This window comes from Sebastes fasciatus, chromosome 24 (assembly GCF_043250625.1).
Source record: "Sebastes fasciatus isolate fSebFas1 chromosome 24, fSebFas1.pri, whole genome shotgun sequence".
In the NCBI taxonomy this organism is placed as follows: domain Eukaryota; kingdom Metazoa; phylum Chordata; class Actinopteri; order Perciformes; family Sebastidae; genus Sebastes; species Sebastes fasciatus.
This window is the reverse complement of record NC_133818.1, coordinates 3,724,218-3,745,387: the sequence shown is the minus strand read 5'-3', so window position 1 is coordinate 3,745,387 and position 21,170 is coordinate 3,724,218. Positions and strand designations below refer to the sequence as shown.

Below are 21,170 nucleotides of genomic sequence, written 5' to 3'. Positions count from 1 at the left end.
CCCTTGCGTCAGACTAAAAGTATGCAGCCAAATTTGATTACCCAAAGCAAACACGGTGCCTACGAGGACGCAGAAATGTGAGGGAGTTTTCACCGTGTTCGGCGTGAAAGCGGGGAGTTTTTCATACGAGCTGATATCTGATACATGTGGGTATATTTTAATCTGTGGTGGAGGTTTTTTTTTATCTGTTTTGTTTTGTCATAGCTTAATTTATGTTGTTTAAAACCCATTCATTTTCTCATACTGCAACTGTGGTTTGGATGCTGTTTGGCAGACGTGCAATCAAATGTTCAGAAAAAAAAACGCCAGCAAGGGGAAAGTTAAACTAGGACATACCCCTGCAGAAGAGTCTGTCATTATTCTGTGAAGCCATTGACAGGGGTATTTATCATTTCACCGCAGAAGCCAAATCTTTAATTTCAAGAAAACCCGGGATTGCGAGCCTTAGAAAGCATTCCACAACTATTAAACCCATTGTGTTCAACTAAAAATACAAAAGTGTTTTGCTTCTGGCTTTTGTGTAGCAGGATAACATTATTATACACAATACACCCACCACCTTTCCTGTCACATCTCAGCCAGGTTTCTATAATGTAGGCGCTCATCTTTGTTTAATAGCTGAGGGAGAGTCAGATACATCAGATCCTGCTGTGGATCTGTAACAATGCAACGCTTGTAACGTCCTTGCAGGAGCAGCAGAGCAAGAACAGATGCGTGTAAAGCACACAATGCAGGTTTTTTGTTCCTTTTTCCCCCCGTGTTCTCGGAAGCACCTTGATTTAATTTTTACCGACGAGGCAGGAAGGAGGGACCGGGGACTTCTTAAGCTGATTGTCCAGTCGGTGTCCTCCCGTCGACCGTGGAGGGATGAATTTGTCAGAAGAGGGTCTGTTTACGAGCCTGTCAATCCACCGTTTATTTACAGCCACGTCCTCACCTGTGCCAGGACAATATCTGCACAGACTGCCTGCCATTATCCTGATTGGCAGTAAGAACCTGTGCTGTTTAAACCAACGCTCCACGAGGGGTAGTTACTCAAACATTTCTCAGATTGGTTCATGTAAATCTCAGTGGGTGGGACCAAAAAGTCCGAGCTGAAAGTAATGGATAAACAGTAGAAATAGAGATGAGTTTTTACCCAGTAAGTATTGATCTCAACCTGTAGCCTAGTTTTATTTAACATGTTGTCAACATACTCTACCAGAGGACTTTAATTCTTTGTCTCCACCCACCTGAGGTTTACCCCAACCAATGAGGTTATTCCTGCCCCTGAGAAATGTTTGTGCAACTAAAACTCTTAATTTGTGGTTAAGGGTTGTATTCTTCTTAGCTGGTAGCGAGGCACTAACTCTCCGCTGGCAAATCAAAAGAATGTGTGCGCTCACAATACTCCCAAGCAGCTTTGGAGGAAAAGCATCCACCAAATGACATATGATAAAACAAGCGTGATCCTGCATGCAGAGGATTGCCGCGGCGTCACAGCCAGGGAGTAATAAGCTCAGCCGGCGTGTTGGCTGGAGCTCTATGATTGCTCAGGTGGATGTGCTCCGTGTTGTATTTAATCGCTCTGTTTGGCGATTGAAGCTTTCTTCGCCTCCCCCACCGCTTGTTGTCATGTTAAAGGTAAATAAGTCACTGTCTGGCCCAGATGATAGCATTCATTAAGCATGCCGAACAAAGCCGCGGCGCGCTGCGATGCACAGCGGTGCCTTTATTGCTTTCTCCATACCTTCTTCTTAAAGGCCTCATTGTCAGCGTTTGTTGGTTTGCATGGTGCAACGAGGTACTCACCCCTCCCTCTCTCCCCTCTCTCACCCCCTTTTCTCCTCTTCTCTGTTTCTGTGCAGATGAAATAAAAGATGATTTCGACACCCTGGGGCCTGACGCCACTTTGCAGGCAGTTGGAAACGGTACAGGTGAGTTGACTGAAGATGTTGAATTTTGTCTTGCAGTGTACTTTCTGTCACAATCTTTTTTGGCTTGTGTGCCTTTAAAACGAAGCAATGTCTGCTTACAACATCTCGTCATGGGTTGCTCAAGTCTACAGTCTGTTTTTTCAGAACCTTTAGGGATTGCTATTGAGGAAAGTTGCATGGATATAGACGTGTATTGTAGCTTATGTATTCAAAAGTCAGACTCTTTTTTGTCCGGCAGTAAATATTGAAATACTTAACATCCAGATTCATGGTTCTTAAAGCGTGAAACGTGCTGGTTCCAGCCTTCTTGGTGAGCCTCAGTGTGTGTTTGCGTCCCGTTGCCGACTCCTGGTGGAACCGAACCCTACCTGCCATTTTCCATTAAGCCACCAAACGCTGATTTGCGGCCACACACCCCTCCCTTCCATGACATCATCCTGGCCACCCTGACAATTGGCCCTGGACGCTGTTATGGTAAACCAAACTCACCCCACAGAACGCCACGCAGCCCGGCCTCAAAGCCCTCCCTTCAGCTTTAATTACGATTACTTTTCTGCTCGTCGTCGTCGTGGTGTTTTCTTCTTCACTTTATTCCCTCTCTCTCTTTCTCTCTGTGTTCTTTAAAATCCAAGCACAGCAAATGTTTTCCATTTTCGCTGCTGCTTAAAGGAGTTTTTGGAAACAATACTGTGGCACCGCTGTGGAAGCTCGCCGCCACTAGATCACATGTGATTTCATTTAAGCACATGAGCAGTTTGATCACGTCCCGGTGCCAAAGCACACTTTGATCCAGGTGATTTCCTCCTGCGCTGGAAGAAAAGTCGGTTGTTCCTCCTTAAAGGAACATTTTACTTTTATATTTTTCGTCCAGAATGACTCAATAACGTGAAGAATGAGAACTCCGCTCTGACGGAAACATAAAATAAACATGTCATTACCCTGAAGGCTCTTAGGTTTACGTCCAGAAAGTGATTGCACCATCAGTCATCCTTACCAACAAGTAGTATACTTCAAGTTTACTTAAGTCAAGTTCAAGTACATTTCCCCCAAGTATACTTTATGTAGTAAGTATACTAATATCATGTACTAGTATTATACTTGTAAGTGTACTACTTCAATACTTAGTGGGACTAAATTGGCCAACTTTTTAGTAAATAGAAGTATACTTTTAAGTATACTTTAAGTGTATACTTGTCAGTATAAGCCAAGTATACTTACACTTTTATGTATACTTGTCAGTATAAGCCAAGTATACTTACACTTTTTTGTATACTTGTCAGTATAAGCCAAGTATACTTTGACTTTTCTGTATACTTGTTAGTATAAGCCAAGTATACTTACACTTTTATGTATACTTGTCAGTATAAGCCAAGTTTACTTTGACTTGTCTGCATACTTGTTAGTATAAGCTAATTATACTTACACTTTTCTGTATACTTGTCAGTATAAGCCAAGTATACTTTGACTTTTCTGTATACTTGTTAGTATAAGCTAAGTATACTTAAGTATATCTCTGATAAGAACCTAAAAGGTAAACTGAAAGAATACATTTTTATTTGAAGTTTAAAATAAGTATACTAATAGCACACTTGAAAGTACTTCTATTTGTTAAGGGTCCATCTTAAAAACACTATTATCACAACACTCAGCCTCTCACAATTAGCTTAGCCGTCCTCAGAAGCTAATGAGAACGCCGTATATTCTGCGTTATCAAAAGTGATCCATTGGCACCGATGACATTTCGGTGCCATTTTTGACAACCAAATATCCACTACCTTGACCTTTCGCAAATTGGACCGCAAAGTCATCACGGCCTAACAAATGGCTCTTTAAACCTCACCTTGGCTCGCCGTCTAAAAGCCTAATTAACAGTGGAAGGAGTCTGATGAGACGTCACTCTTTTTGGTTCGATATGGCCGTACAGCCTCCAGAATTTCCTCAAGTTGTAAACAGCGTGTGTGTGTTTTGAAAGTCGGCCATCCCCTTGACTAATGAAGGCTGCTGATTTCTTTTAGCTCCGGTTTGTGTTTTGGAGGCAGCTATCTCCACGCTGCAGCTTAAGAGTTTCCCTGAAGAGAAGGGACGGGGAAATAATTTGAGAAAACGCATTGTGTGGCCTCAGCACTTTGGCTGGCTTAAGATACATTCTGCTCAGCTATGGCGAAGCTTTTTTCTCTCCTCCTTTTTTTTCTTTTTTGTGCGCTGGTTTGTGGTTTGGCCGCCGTAATCTGTTCAACACAGAATCAACAAAAGCCACAGTCTCTTGATTGACCTTATATGTGAAAGTCGATACAAAGAAACGTGGCTCTGTTGCTGATTAAGCCAGGCTTGTGTATGTATATATATATATATATATATATATGTGTGTGTGAGTGTTTCCTTTTTTATTTTTAACTCTAAATCTGATTTGATGTCATGAGTAAATTAGGTCAGTGAAGTTTTTTGACACGTAGCTCCTCAGCAGCTCATAGTAGCGCGTTTATCTCTGACTTTTGGCCGGATTAAGTTACAATTCTTATTTTAGCCGGCATGGCGTGACAAGCAAACCCCGTAATTTAGATGTATTCTCCCCAAAGCACGGCTGTAATGTTTTAGGGTGGCTGTCCTCATCGCATTTCCACCCAAGATGTTCCCAATATCCTTCTGTAAGACATTTCTCAGGGGAAGAAATGAATCCAATTTATTCCTCCCCCCCTCTCTCTCCCTCTCTCTCTCTCTATCGGCCTCCTCCTTCACCGACTCTCCTCTTCCTCTCTCTCCCTTCAGTCAAGAACGTCGATTGCACTTCAGAGTTCGAGGACTTCTTCGCCAAGCGGAAGCTGGACGACGGCGACAGTCACGTGGTGAGCATTGCAGAGTACCTGCAGCGGGGCGACACCGCCATCATCTACCCAGAAGCCCCGGAGGAGCTGTCCCGCCTGGGCACGCCGGAGGCCACCGGGCCGGAGGAGAACGGTACGAGTCCTGTCAGTGGTCGGGGGGAGGAGGGGGAGATGAGTCACGGGAGGAGTGAGATGTCTGTCACTATCTAAAGTTAGCATACGGTGGCTAACATTAGCCTCCATAAGCTACTAGTCATATCAGCAAAGCCCCCCCGAGGGGGCTGACCTGAGACAGGTCACATTTTAAAAACTTAAAAATAGAAAATATATAACGTGTTATTTTCTCGTTAAAAAGTTACACAATCTTGCTTTAAATCATTTTTATTTGTTTATAAGTCGTTAAGGTGGCGTGGCCAGATTATTCGCCTGCTTTTCTTTTTATTTAAGTAATATAGTTTGACTAAGATTATGATTATTATAAGTATTATCACTTTTGTTTTCCTTCATTGGCTATTATTTTGGGCTCAATAAATAAAATAAAATAAATAAATAAATAAAAATATTTAAATTAAGGCAGTGAATATGTTTGTGACGCCAGTATTGACTATTTTAAAACGACAGCCCTAGAGAGATTCATTTCGAACTATTTAGAGCTGAAACAATTAATCGGTTTGAGTCATTTTTTAATAAAAATGTCTCTGATTTCAGCTTCTTAAATGTGAATATTTTCTGGTTTCTTTCCTCCTTTATGAAAGTAAACTGAATATCTTTGAGTTGTGGACAAAACAAGACATTTGAGGACGTCGTCTTGGACATTTTTCACCATTTTCTGACATTTTATAGAGCAAACAACTAAGGAGAAAATAAACGACAATGAAAATCATCGTTAGTTGCAGCCCTAGTATTATTCCTTTAATATTCTTTTAAAAAAATCTGGGTTGAAATTAAGTAAAAACTGCTCTAGCAGAACATGCTTGCTCAGCTAACCTCCCTTGTACAACCAAAGGTTAAAAAAAAAGGCGTCTGGACAGAGCAGCAGCTCTTCCCGCTGACACAACCGGGCAGCTGTTGGTCCCACAGATTCACCGGATGCCTTGGTGTTTACCTACAGTCTTAAGCAACAGCTGGGCAGGGGCTTGAAATCAGATAGCGCACCTCTGAAGCTCCCCGGAGGGAGAAAACTGGGGGGGGTTTGAATTGGAATGAGCTCATGATTCATGCTGCAGACACGATGAACGTGTCAGTGGGAATGGCATTAAAAAAGAGGGCTGTTTAAGGCAATTAGGGAGGTATCTGTGTGTTAGAGTACGTACAGTATCATGTGTTTGTTACTGTGTGAAGGAAAGTGAGACGGAGGGCTGTGTGTGATTGTGAGAGAGTGTGTGTGAGGAGTCGGGAGGAGGTCGTAGTGCAGCGGATGCCAGCCTGACACCGTGGCTCTCATGTGGAGCAGATTGCACAGATAACTCCCATACCACTCTGGGCAGCCCGCCCGTTAGCTGCCATTGATTCGCTGACCTTTTGGCCCGCTTTCCCTTCCCCTTCCTCCCCTCCCTCCTCCTCCTCCTCCCGCTGTCTCCCGTGCAGACCTGCCACCTGGAACGCCAGATGCCTTCGCCCAACTGTTGACCTGCCCCTACTGCGACCGGGGCTACAAGCGTTTGACATCGCTGAAGGAGCACATCAAGTACCGCCATGAGAAGAACGAGGAGAACTTCGCCTGCCCCCTGTGCAACTACACGTTTGCTTACCGCACTCAGCTTGAGCGGCATATGGCCACACACAAGCCTGCGAGGGATCAGGTTAGAGAGGGTTTTTTCTTCTTCATCCTTCACTTCTCCTCCTCCTCCTCCCTGTACCCCGCTTCATTTCTAATGTCCCTCAGAGAAGAGAGATCATTTTTTCTGATTGGCAATCATTATTAATTTTTCATGGCATTTTGAAGATGCAGATCCTTTAATGGTAATAACTTTAATTGAGGCCCTAAATGGTTTTTTGATGGCCCTCCCTGATATAATTTTCCAGTCTCGTGTTCACGATCGAATGATTGTGTGAATTTCCAATTTGGAAATTTTTATCAGCTCCTTAACTTCACTTCACTCCTGGCCTTTAATGTGCAGCCTGCAGTCGTAGTACTCCATCAAACCTCACCCCACCACCCCCCTCTTCTAATTTCATGCACTGCATAAACATCTGTGTATACTTGAATTTTCTCGAGCGATTTATACCCTATATGTCTGAAATATAATGTGAATCTGCTGGCAGTTAGCATGAATCACCTTAAAGTCCTGCGAGGTGAAAACACATCCAGCAGTCACGGCTGTTTAACTCGCTTGTCAGCTTTAAGTTGAAGATGTGGGGCCAGATAGATTGTGGCGGGAAAAAAAAATTGCACGCTTACAGAGTTTTCGCACATTGGGGGATAATTATAACTTCTCAGTGAACTAGAATTGAGCAGTAAATTTTAAAGTAGATGGAGTCTGTAGTTGGGCTTTGGAGGGTGTTTACAAGGGAGGAGCGGTGTCGCCAGATCTCGCGAGAGAAACAAGCAATCAGGTCTATAGAAACAAGCAACCTGGTCTATAGAAACAAGCAACCAGGTCTATAGAAACAAGCAACCAGGTCTATAGAAACAAGCAACCAGGTCTATAGAAACGAGCAATCAGGTATATAGAAACGAGCAACCAGATCTATAGAAACAAGCAACCAGGTCTATAGAAACAAGCAACTAGATCTATAGAAACAAGCAACTAGATCTATAGAAACAAGCAACCAGGTCTACAGAAACAAGCAACCAGGTCTATAGTAACAAGCAACCAGGTCTACAGAAACAAGCAACCAGGTCTATAGTAACAAGCAACCAGGTCTATAGAAACAAGCAAACAGGTCTATAGAAACAAGCAAACAGGTCTATAGAAACGAGCTCAAAAGAAGCAACTCTCCCTCCAAAGAAGCCCAAAACAAGCGACCTTACCTCCCTACCTATGAATTTATTTTGGATTGCATTTCCTTTCATTTTTGCATCCAATTTTAGCTTTTAACTCTAAATTGTTCTTGTTATAAACTTAAAGAACTTTTCATGTAATTTTTGCAACAACTTTTAGCTTGTAATTTTAGATTTTTCCAGTTCGGCATGATGTGAACAAAAAGCAGCAACCTGCCTTTGAATCGTCCCGAATCTAATCTTTAAGTCCCCTTTTTTTCCCCCAGTCTTTGTTGTAGCTAAACTCCATCATTAGAGGAGAAAGACAGGAGCCCAAATAAGCAACTATACTTAAGAAACAAGCCCCAAAAAACGCAACTGCTACCAACATTTGTAAGCAACTTTTAAAAAAAAACAAGCCCAAAGTCACTTATAATAAGCAGACTTGGCAACTCTGGGGAGGAATTTGTTTTAAGAAATCTCTAAAATGTAATGTCTACTTTTGTGATTTCGATGCACACTGAAATGTAGCATTGAAAACCCCTAAATTTAAAAAGAATTAATTGAAAACCTCCAGGATAAACGTGATAATTTTTTGTTCATCTGTTGCGTATTAGATGACATTATCACTGCAGGTTGTTTTAGCTGTGTAAGCACCCTTTTGATATCTAATTTTCTCCTGAACGTCCTCCACTAGCGAAGCCCGGTAGTGTACAGTAGATGAGCCAGATGATATCATGTACCCTGACGCTCTGCGGTGTTCAGTCCCAGGTCGTGGGTGTTGTGTTGTGCTCTCTGAAGCGAGAATGACAGGCTCAGACTGTGGCTGATTTGATCAGATGTCAGCAGCCAGCTCTTTCACCTGATCTACCAGCTGGGCGTAAACGTGAGCAGATGGGCCGCCGTCCCAATCCTCATATTACAATGCTGTTGCTGCTCCCCTCCGGAGTCAATGGCCTCCTATTCAGGCGCTGCAGGTCCTTCCACAAAGCCGGTTATCTTGATTTGTAAATGAGCCGGGTTGTTTAAGTGGTAATCCTCGAGATGAGGCCGAGGTGATGTCTTACTCGGTGGATTTTCTCTAGGTGGCGCTCTATCCTTTGTCTGTTTTATTTGAGACAAACCACAATATCACCTCCTCTTCCGCGTGTATTCATGTACAATTAACAGCCAGCTCAGGAGATTAACATAAAGAATAATGTCCTGATAGGTAAACATGTGCTCCGCTGTTCTGTCTCGTATGTTTACAAGCCTTAATACTCCTCCTCCTCTTAACCAATTAGCTGAAATATGACTAATTAGAGGTTATACATATGCAAACATGCAGCCGGGTCCCCGCCCACAACCAGCAGTGGTGGCGTTCACACCGACAACGAGCCACGGAGGAGAGCATTTTGCCGGTGCCATTCACAATTAAGAGCGCAGAGCGATTGTGTCTTATTAGCAGTGGTGGCGAGACTAAACTTTACCGGGCAGGGGTCCTCAGGGGGACGTAAGGGGATGGTGGTGGCGGCGGTGGAGGTGGGGGCGGAGGCACCGAAGCAGCTGTTGCTGTTTGTTTATGCAACTCGGCAACATACGAGCGGTGGGGTCCCTCTCCGGCGCTTGGCGGGGCCCCCGACTCTCCCTGCTTGATCTTTGAAGGTTGGGGCTGTTTGAACAATTCCTCCCAGTCCTCCCAGTGTCCTGCGCGCCACCATCTGTCTCCCCAGGAATGTGGGTAGAGTCAGCACACACCCCAGCATTTGTCAAGGCTGAACTGGGAGGAGGGAGGCGCTGTGTTTTTCCCCCTAGCGAGCTCAGAGAATATGTGTCCTTTTTTTATTTACTAACCGTTTAACGTCCTCAACTCCCACTTGGTATTAATTGTTTCGTGAGTGACGAGCCAGGTTTACACACCCGGTGTTGTTGTTGTCGCTGCGTATTATATTTTGATTTCCTTTCAGAGAACAGGGCTTGTTTGAATTGCAAATTTGATGGATTGCAACTGATGTTTACCTTTGAACAGAGAATCAAGGCCGAGCCTATACGCTCTGTTCTGTATTCTCCCATTATTAAAGAGGCATTTAAAAAAGGACCCAATTACTGTAAGACATTTGAAAGTGTTGTGAAGAAAGTGTAATTCAGACGGTGTGAATACAGGTAGGCCGGGTGAAAGAGCCCACAGATGATTGTGAATACCTTTCAGACTGATTAGGCCCAAATTAATGAAAAGTAGATCAGATCGGCGGCTCTAATGAAGGGGAAACGCTCTAAAAAGACTCTTTTCATTTATTCTATTTTCCGGGCTGCCAAATTCTAAAGGCATGCCTCCTTTGGCTGCGGAGCCAGGAAATTAAAAGGTATGTGATTCTCTGTGTTATCGCCGCCGCTGCCTGGAGTCGCTCTACGGAGGTGGGAGTAGAAAGCCAAGATGCTCCGCTGGCGACGAGAGCCGCTTGGCTTGTTGCTTGTTGTCATGCCGACCGCTTGTGATTATTTACATTTTTTTTTTTTTTTTAACGTGAATCTCTTCCTCTCTTTCTCTCTCTTTCTCTCACAGCACCAACTGCTCAACCAAGCGGCTGGCAACCGCAAGTTCAAATGCACCGAGTGTGGCAAGGCCTTCAAATACAAGCACCATCTGAAGGAGCACCTCCGGATTCATAGCGGTGAGTCGCTGCCCGGCTCTCTGAATATTCATAACGTGATTCAACATCGCCATGAAATTCCTCTCGGTTTATTTTGGAGCGTCTCTGCTGTTGATGGACACTGAACTGAGCTGTGTTTAAGAATCAGTCCAGTTGCCAACGACAATATTTGCTCAGAAATGTGTGTGAAGCAGTTATTAGTTTATTTGTCAGGAACATTGATCAACAGAAACACTAAATGAGGCTTTTTCTGATTGCTTAATTTTCTCTTCCAAACTTTTATATCCTCTAGTAAATTTGGAATAATTTATTACTGAACTCTAACTTCACTGCTTTCCATGTATATTTATTTATTTTATTTTATTTATTTGATGTTCTAATAGTGACGCCCGGGTCTAGGGGGGTAGGAGTGCAACATAAAAGTGCAAAGGTCCCCGGTCCCCAAAGCAAAGTCTCAGGACTAAATTGAAGTTTAGTAAAAAGATTTATTTCTCCAACTCAAGTTAAATTAAATATAAATTGAAACAAGTGGTGAACAAAGGATAAAACAACAAACACAGTAATTGGGGATGTCAATTGATTAAAATATTTAATTGCATTCATGATTGTCCATAGTTAATAATGATTCATTCATTAATTAATTACATTTTTTAAACAAATAAACAACTACTAATTTGATATTATTCATATCAGCCATCTTACAATAATGTATTTTTGTTACAGGTGAAAAACCGTACGAGTGTCCCAACTGCAAGAAGCGCTTCTCCCACTCGGGCTCCTACAGCTCCCACATCAGCAGCAAAAAGTGCATCGGGCTGATCGCCGTCAACGGCAGGATGCGCAGCAACATGAAGACGGGCTCCTCCCCCACCTCCTCCTCCTCCTCGCCCACCAACACCGCCATCACCCAGCTGCGGCAGAAGCTGGAGAACGGCAAGCCGCTGGGCCTCGCCGACCACAACAACCACATGAGCATCAAGACGGAGCCGCTGGACTTCAACGACTACAAGCTGATGATGGCGTCGCACGGGTTCGGAGCTCCCGGGCCGTTCATGAACGGAGGCATGGGGGGGAACAGCCCGCTGGGGATCCACCACTCGGCCCAGAGCCCCTTGCAGCACTTGGGGATGGCCAGCCTGGAGTCGCAGCTCCTGTGCTTCCCAGGGTCTCTGGGGAACAACCTGAGCGAGGTGCAGAAGGTGCTCCAGATCGTGGACAACACTGTGTGCAGGCAGAAGATGGACTGCAAGCCCGAGGAGCTCTCCAGGCTCAAGGCCTACATGAAGGAGCTGGGCTCCCAGGTGGAGGAGCAGAAGCAGGTGCTGACATCTAGCGGGGCTTCGGCCGGTCTTCCACTCGTCAATCACAACGGCGCCACCAAAAGCATCATCGACTACACGTTAGAGAAGGTGAACGAAGCCAAAGCCTGCCTCCAGAGCTTGACGACAGACTCAAAGAGACAGATTAGCAATATCAAACGAGAGAAATCCAACCACATGCTTGAAGGAGGTGTGGAGGAGAAGGTGCAGGAAAATATCATGTTTACACCTTATGCTTGCCAATATTGCAAAGAAAGCTTCAACGGGCCGATACCTCTGCATCAGCACGAACGCTACCTGTGTAAAATGAACGAGGAGATCAAGGCCGTGCTGCAGCCCAGTGAGAATCTGATGCCCAAACAACCGACATTATACGTGGAGAAGAACGCCCACTTACCCCCCTCCATGATGTCTGAGAAGGGCTTCACTGGGCCCCTCCACCCTTACAGGGACCACATGTCCGTGCTGAAGGCGTATTTCGCCATGAACATGGAGCCCAACTCGGAGGAGCTGCTCAAGATTTCCATAGCGGTCGGCCTCCCTCAGGAATTCGTCAAGGAGTGGTTCGAGCAGCGGAAGATGTACCAGTACGGCACCACCAGAACCCCACCACTAGAGCACAGGCACAACATGGATATGGTTGTCGGAACAAATAACCACTACACTCCACCAAAAGACTCTATGGCAGCTAGGTCACCCATGTCTCTACTGAAACCTGCCGACCGCATCACGTCCCCCTCCATAGCAGAGCTCCATAACAACGTTAACAACTGTGACAACCCGCTCAGACATTTGAAAAACCACCAGTACGGCGGCAGCGCCAAACCCGCCGGCGAAAAGTTGGACCACTCCCGCAGCAACACCCCCTCCCCGCTAAACCTGTCCTCCACATCTTCCAAAAACTCCCACAGCAGCTCGTACACTCCAAACAGCTTGACTTCAGAGGACCTGCAGGCCGAGCCGCTGGACCTCTCTCTGCCGAGACTCATGAAGGAGCCCAAGCACGCACACTCTGTCAAAAGCAGACCGAAAATCAACAGCATCTCCATCGACCACAGCAGCATCCCCTCTCCTCGAGAGCACTTCGAAGAGCCTCTGAACCTGGCCTATCTCAAGAAGGAATTCTCCAACAACAACGGAAGCCTTGAAAAAAGCACTAGCCCCATCTTCGGCATTAACCCGTTCGCCGGCAAACCCCTATACACGTCACTTCCACCTCAGAGCGCTTTCCCACCGGCCACATTCATGCCCCCGATGCAGGCCAGCATCGCGGGCCTCAGGGCCTACCCGGGCATGGATCAAATGGGCTTCCTACCACACATGGCCTACACTTATGCAGCAGGGGCAGCTACGTTTGCCGAGATGCAGCAGAGGAGAAAGTACCAGCGGAAACCAGGTTTCCAGGTAAATAAGCCACCTGTGGTTTTGTGAAAAGCCCCAGGCTCACTCAGACTCCCGAAAATGATCTGAACTCATTTCTGTACTAATTAAAAGAGTCAGGAGAGAGAAACGCTCACCTGAGGTAGACCGAACCGGCGAAGGAGACACAGATAAACAGCTGGGACACCAAATGTAGTTAGTGGTGTCATGGAGGAAAGAGGTCAGAGGTCAACAGAGTGGGGTAGATATATGGAGCAAATTACAACCGTTTTAAGGCCTTTAAACACCAATTCATTCACACATTGGTAGATTTTTTAAATTGTTTTTTTTTTCACACAGAACGCGAATATTACACTGCAAAAAAACTACGTATTTTTGGCAATTTTTCTGGACTTTCACACCACGAAACAACCAATCAGGTTTTAGTTGCACCTATATTTATGAAGCAAAAACACAGGGCCTCCGTAGTCTGAACCAAGACGGCAAACTTTATTACTCTTTTCATCCTTAACAAAGGCAGCTCAGACCACTTCCCTTCTTATCTTTCACAATAAAAGCCCTAGACATATAATATTTGTAGGAGATTATTATTCATCACGCCCCCCGATATGTAATTGATCAGTCATATTAGTCATTATCTAGCAAAAATAACAAATATTTGCTGGTTGTAGCATCTCAAATTTTAGGATTTACTACATTTCTGATTGATAGTGTTGTAAATGAAATGTCTTGGACTGTTGGATTGGGGAAAAAATCTGTATATTTGTGACATTTCTAAGCCTAAACAATCGCTTACTCCAAAATATTCTCTACTGTAGAGCCGCAACGATTAATTGATTAATCAATTAGTTGTCAACTATTAAATTAATCAACAAGTTTGAGTAATTTCTTAAGAAAAAAAACTAAAAATTCTCTGATTGCAGCTCCTTAAATGTGAATATTTTCTGGTTTCTTTACTCCTCTTGGACAGTAAACTGAATATCTTTGAGTTGAGACAAACAACTAATCGATTAATCGAGAAAATAATCAACAGATTAATAGACAATGAAAATAATCACTAGTTGCAGTCATATTTGTATTTTTTTGTTTTTACAGCTGCCAGATTGTGAAAACTTTAATAAAACCTCCTAGAGTTTTATAGTAGTCTAATAATGGTTCAAAACAGTTTTAAGGGTCCTCCACTGTAAAACGTCACCATGAATATTGGTTTAATTTTTACCCTCATAAAGGTCCAATTTAAGCATAAAAGCACATATTGGCACCGAGTACCAAACAGCATCAGGTTCAGATAAATAACAGGAACGATATTGGCCCTAAAATCTCATCTGAGTGAAGCCATAATTGTTACCACTCTGCACTGTAAATTTCTCCCTCTGCAGTGTGTGGAATACATTAATGCTGCCGACTCTTCCAGCGCTGGCCTGAACTCAGACATTTGGTTATTAAATATGGGTGAAAGGCCTTTGTAAAAATGACAAAGGTGAGCCCCGGAGCCGTGCACTTCTCCCAAATCTCCCGTCGCAACTTTGCTGCATTTTAAAGCGCGAGCCGCAGCCAAAATGAGCTCCTACATGTGGATTAATAATGCACAGTCTCCATGTTCATTACCACTGAATGCTGAAGGCTGTTTAACATAGAGGGAACCATTTTGATGAAAAAAAGTATTAATAATGTTTCCTATTCTAAGTTATTAAATTAGATTTTAAAAATACAGCTACAGGCGTTTAGTTCAAATTGATTGCAGAGTGATAGTGGTCCCTTCTTAAAACACACATTATCACACACATAGAAGCATTGAAGGGAGCCACCTTCTGATTTTAATCATTATATGAGTTTGCAATTTCCACAACGGCTGGCTGAGCCTCCTCTAATGTTGTAATATTGTTCATGTTTAAGACTAATCTTCATCATTAAAGAGAATTTTAGAGGAATCTGCAGAATTAACGCTCCTGTACAAAATGAGACCACACTGAATACACCATTATGGCTGAGTTTCATAATGGGGAGCATGTCAGTAATAGATGGGGGATATTACTGCAGAGCTGGAAGTTTTATAAGAAATCAACGCTGGGAATTAAAAATGTATGAGAACATGAGGCATAGTGTGATTGTTTGGGAGGTTTACGGCTTTATCTGGTGACGTGAAGTCAGTTATTAGAACATTAAGGAGCTTTTATTTTAATAAAAACAAGATTTGCACACTTACACTAGAATCTGCCGATACAATACGTATCATGATACAGGGGTTACTACTCAATATACTGTGATATATCGCGATACTGTTAGGAAGGGGATATATTGTGATTCTTTTTTTAAATATAATTTTAGGAAAACTGTCATATTATAAAAAACACACCGCATAGCACTACTTTGAGAGAGCATATCTCTTTGCAGAGTTAATCTTTGCATGTAAACTATTAATTACAAATGTATACCGTGTTCATGAGAATCGACACGGTATCACAAAACGTAATATCGCGATACACACGTAGATTTGCACACCTACTTACACATCTTATAATTGCAGTATTATGACATTTATTCCTAAAATACTTTATTTCTTTTGGTGTTTTTTTTGGTGTTCACTCATATTAGCAATTGATTTTAGCAATTAGCACATGAAAGCAGATATCTTCTTGTTCAACGCAACTACAAATGACCGTACTGTAGAGTATGTAATATAGAAGTCATATCAAGAGATTGTATAGCTTTCTAGTACGGCTGGGTGATAATTCAATATGATAATTTATCATCTTTCATAGATATCGAGGTATCGTGATACACAATTACGTCATCTAAATTGATAATAACAAGCTCACACTAAGTACAATTTTGCACTAAAGTTCTTAATTGAATGAGAAAATACTTTTCATTTTTCAAGTATTTAATTCACACAAATAGAATTTACCATGAGGTTATTTAATTCATAGACTATTTATTTATTTATTGAACGAACGTTTTTAATAATTGATCATATTCGTCATTATCCAGCAAAAATGTCCAATATTTGCTGGTTCCAGATTGACTACGTTTTTGATTAATACTGTTTATCTGAAATGTTTTGTTTGTTTGTTTTTGTGCTGTTTGTTAGAAAAAAGAATCTAGCTATTTTGATGATTAATTAAGGATGAAAATAATCATTAGTTGCAGTCCTATTTCTATTTTTTTTTTTTACAGCTGTCAGATTGTGAATGAAACCTCCTAGATTTGTATTTTAATAATGGTCCAGAAAGACAGTTTTAAGGGTCTTTTACGTTTTTTTTTACCCTTAATTGTATTACCAGAAATCTATTTATCTATATCGTGATATGTATCGTTATCGAAATATGAGTATAGAAGCAAAGAGACTAAACTCTGGTGTTTTTTGGCGCCAATTTGGACTGAAAACACTCATTATATTTACATATTGTATTGTTTAACACAGACCATTTCAGTAGAATATAAATAATTTAGTTTTACTTTTGTACGGCACTTTGTAGCCGGACACTTTACTGGCGTCCGAGAGTCAATTTCAAATTATTCCAAGCAAAGTGACCAACTAACGTAATAAATATACTGCAACCCTTCATGGTGCACGTAATTCATTCTAGTTTCTTGTCTTCTCTCTTCTTTTCGTTTGTGTTTTTGAAGGGGGACCTGCTCGACGGTACACCAGATTACATGTCAGGGCTGGACGACATGACAGACCCCGACTCCTGTCTGTCGCGGAAGAAGATTAAGAAGACCGAAAGTGGTATGTACGCGTGTGACTTGTGCGACAAAACATTCCAGAAGAGCAGTTCCCTTCTAAGACACAAATATGAACACACAGGTATATACTGTTCTAGACCCTTATTTTAAACCCCATTGCTTTTTTTATGTTTTAAATGTTTGTGTTTCCAAATCCAAAACCCCCTTTTCTCCTTCTTTCCTTCTCTGTTTGACCCTTAAGTTGTTTATGTAAACCAACCCTTAACGTGCTTCTTCATTGACAGGGATGCCAACGAATGAGTAGATTTCTAATGTCATGTGTTCTTTGCTAAAAATCAAAATGTAATTAATGCAGGTAGGCCAGCAAAGGGAGCTTTTCAAGTCATTGTGCTCTTTATTTTCCAATCATATCCTGCTGTATGAACCATTCTGCTATCTTAAAAGACACACATCAATTCACCTCGATATATAAAGCCAGCCCCTAATGCCTTTATCGGCCCCATTATTGGCGATAGATCACATCAGCGGAGCGGCGCTCAGAAGCTTCACAGCGCTGATAACAAGTCTTTCATTATAGTTATTATACAGAGATCCTCTTTCACGAGGTTGCATCATTTATTTTATCCGCTATCTGTAGCCGGGCGCTCGCCGCTTTATGCAGCCGTCGTGTTATCTGGTCCGACATAAAAGGGAGGGAGGGGGCACCGCTCTTATCGGCGACGCTTTCATGTTGCGTCGCTATGTGTTGTTTTTAACACTATTCTGAACTGGCCAGATGTTGGACAGAAGTGCAGTTTGAGAGGGGAGTCATGTGATGTGTGCGAGGCAGGCGGCCATGTTTCCACACGTGCTGAGCAGCAGTGAATGAAGAAGAAGAAGCCAAAATTAGACAGTTATTTTAAAACAGATGCAGGTAACGTAGAAGAAGTGTAGCAGCAGCCGTGTGGCCACATTACAACCCGGAGGACATTTATTTAGCCAGACAGTTTATGGCCCCGTGTCATAAAACTATCTCACCCTGCCCTTGTGGCCAGCTCGGGTTTCTCATTTCGGTCTTGGCATCCGAGGCGTCCCGTCACATTTGTTAGACGGAGGAGCCCTAACGGAGGGCCGGGCGTCACCATGAACTTGAATTGTATTCGGAGATAAGCAGGGTAACCCCTCGGAGCCTCCCTCCTTGTTTACTCCTTCTGTTTGTTTGCTTTGCTTGTTTATGTTGCATCCATCAGTGTGCCTAAAATAAGTAGTTGTGGTTGAGTTTCTCCATGCTTTAACCACGGGAGGGAATTTCCATAATGTAGGCCCGTGAATGCGAGCGCACTTTCTCGTCTGCGCTCCCAATTTGAATAAACAAATAAGTTGGATTTAAAGCTCCGTGATGTCATTTTGCTCCATTGCATTCCAGTTTTTCCTTTGCTTTCTTGTGTGATTTGCTGTAGCAGCAGGACAAGCGAGGCAGGCGACTCACGTCCTCTCTCTCTCTGTTTCTGTGTCTCCGCAGGCAAGAGGCCGCACCAGTGCCAGATCTGCAAGAAAGCCTTCAAACACAAACACCATCTCATCGAGCACTCCAGGCTGCACTCGGGGGAGAAGCCTTACCAGTGCGACAAGTGCGGGAAGAGGTTCTCCCACTCGGGCTCCTACTCGCAGCACATGAACCACCGCTACTCCTACTGCAAGCGGGAGGCCGAAGAGCGGGAGGCGGCGGAGCGGGAGGCCCGTGAGAAGGGCCACCTGGAGCCCACGGAGCTGCTCATGAGCCGGGCCTACTTGCAGGGCATGGCTCCTCAGGGTTACCCGGAGCTGGCGGAGCGCGAGGCCATCATGAGGCACGACGCCGTGAACGGAGGGATCAGAGAAGGACGGAAGGAAGTGGAAGGAACGTACGCGAAGATCGGACGGAGGGATGACGAGTTTGAGGAGGAGGAGGAGGAGAGCAAGAGCATGGACACGGACCCGGACACGTTGAGGGACGAGGAGGAGAACGGAGAGCACTCGATGGACGATAGCTCGCTGGACGGCAAAACGGAAACCAAATCGGATCACGAGGACGCGATGGAGGATGGCATGTAATCGGCAAAAAGCTTCCCATCTTAAAGAGTTTTAAGTTTCTCTCTTTCGGTTCAGTATTCTTACCCGCTCGGTTTAAAACGCCGTGTTTTAAGCCGTACGTGCACGTGCCTGAAGCTTCCGGGAAGCTTTCTTTGACAGACTCCTCGGGGGGGAAAGATGTCTGCCGAACAAGACATGGACTCAGAAGTGAATCTGGAGGAGGCGTTGAGGGAAGGGAGGCATGGGTTTGTGAAATAAGCTGCATTATGCAAACCGAACAATGAATAAATGAATACATTTCAAAAAATGTACAGTACTAAGGCCTAAAAATATGTGTGGTGCTAACCTCCTCAAATAAACCCCCTGTGTTCCATAGTATTTATAGCACAACTAGTGACTTGTACAAATTGCACTCCGCTTCTATAATCATGAACAAAAATAATAAAAAGTATTGCCTATGTATATATTTATACAGTGTTGGAAAAAGAGCAGTAGTGTCTGCACTACAGTCCTTCAGTATTACCTTTGTTCTCACCTCCGGTGTTGTCTTTAGTTTGCCATGTTGCCCGGCCACAAACATCTCCAGCCACACTATTTACGGCCTCTTGAATCAAATGAAGGAATTTAAACAAACTGCGTGAAGGGTTTTTTAAGAGGATGAAGTTTTAAAGAGACCTTGGTTTTAAGGGAAAATACAGTTTATGGACAGATGGGATGGGGGGGGAAAAAATGAAGGAGGAAGCCTTTGTAAGGTGTTTTTGATAAGAAAAAAGAAGCCTTATATGCAAACCTTTTAACCTGTGTGTTTTCTGCAAGTGCCACCCTCGTATTGTGTAAAAGGAAGGTTAATTTTTGTCACCAGCTTCAGTATTATGAAATGGTTCACCGTTGTTCTTTGAAGCATCCGTGTCAGTATTAAGACTTATAGGCAGCAGTTCCTTAGTTTACATTATGTTGTGCAATGTTTTCTTTTGTCAGTATTACACCAAACCATTTTTCTTTTTTGAAAACAACAACATTTTATTTGTAGGTTGAAAAAAAAAAAACATTATTTATGTGGCCCATTTTATATTTCCTAATTTTATTTATTTCATACTGTTGTGTACAGTACTATAGTTCTTCAATATATAGATATATTTTAGTAAAAAGGAACATGGTGTCGATCATAGGGGCAAATTTTACGTAAAGAGAGCATTTATTGTGTTTTGAAACATTGTGAAATGCGAAGTTTAATCTTATTTTATTTTATTTCCTTTATTTTCCAGTTACTGGAAAATTCCAAATTTGGGAACTTTTATACAATTGTGAAAACACTGTATTTTCGACTGAAAAAATTCCACTTTCTTCATCTTTGTTTCTTTTTTTAAGCTAAAAAAAATGAAGAGGGACTGTTAAATACTATGTATGATATCATGACTGAAGAAGAATCTTTCCTGAAATGTCTTTGTAAAAGTATTATTGAATTCTTAATTTGTAATTTCTCTTGAAAATGACCCTGCTCGAATAAAAGTAGCCAAATTACAGAGTACCCAACCGTCAGCGCTTCATGTTTATTCAGGGCGGTTCGCCTCCAGTCACTTTAAGAAGAAATCATATTTATACAGAAACCACTGCTGCTCATTATTATGTTAATTACATACACGTTTTCAAACGGATCACAGTGAACTGACCCCGGACCTGCTGCTTATTACAACACTACAACATTTACTCCACATCTTTTCACCTGGATTTGAATAACTGAAGTATTTTATATCTTTATTATTGTCAACAATGAATTTTTATTTATTTATTTTTTTAAACTACAGTGGCCATCTTTTTTTTTTTTAAATTAAACTATATAAGATTTATTTTTATTTTTTTATGGGATTTATTGACAGTAAGAAACATGCAGAAAAATTTGTGCTTTGTCCTTTAAATAATCAATTTTAAACATAAAAAGAGAGAATTTTTTTTAAGAAATACTTTATATAACAACATTTATTTATACATGTGCACGGTTAAAAACAAGTTTCTCTACTAAGTATAAGAAATAAGTACAAGACAATAGATACAGAAATAAAGAACACTATGTACAATATACAATAATACAAAAATAGAACATGGAAATGTCTCTTTATTTCTCAAACAAACCGCTTTTGACAACATATGGAATTATATATTTTATTTTACTGACGCACTTTTAGTTCTTTAGTGCTCAAAGTTAATAAATCCCTTAGCTGAGTGATTAAAAATTAATAAAAAAACATTTTAATAATCTATTATCACATTAAAAACCCCAAATATTAGCTGGTTCCAGCTTCTTAAATGTGAGGATTTGCTGCTTTTTCTTTGTTTTTTATCAGTTTATTTATGTATCACCTTGGATGTTTCACTATTTTCTGACATTTAATAGATTTAATGAATAATCAAATACACGAATAATGCAAATATCATCATCA

At 42.2% G+C, this 21,170-nt stretch overlaps 1 protein-coding gene across 4 annotated transcripts in view; it reads left to right on the top strand.

Moving 5' to 3' along the window:
• The window catches only part of zeb2b (zinc finger E-box binding homeobox 2b), an 89,764-nt gene extending 69,504 nt beyond the window's left edge, over positions 1–20,260 (top strand). For 2 of the 4 annotated variants that reach the window (XM_074627485.1, XM_074627484.1), the window contains exons 4-10: positions 1,848–1,916; positions 4,683–4,871; positions 6,326–6,540; positions 10,204–10,312; positions 11,015–13,014; positions 16,621–16,801; positions 18,182–20,260. In XM_074627485.1, the coding sequence (XP_074483586.1) occupies positions 1,848–1,916; positions 4,683–4,871; positions 6,326–6,540; positions 10,204–10,312; positions 11,015–13,014; positions 16,621–16,801; positions 18,182–18,753 (3,335 nt within the window). In that variant the 3' untranslated portion in view covers positions 18,754–20,260. The remainder of the gene's footprint in view (positions 1–1,847; positions 1,917–4,682; positions 4,872–6,325; positions 6,541–10,203; positions 10,313–11,014; positions 13,015–16,620; positions 16,802–18,181) is intronic. The other 2 variants (XM_074627486.1, XM_074627487.1) reach the window with 1 other exon arrangement.
• The last annotated feature ends 910 nt before the right edge of the window (positions 20,261–21,170 follow it).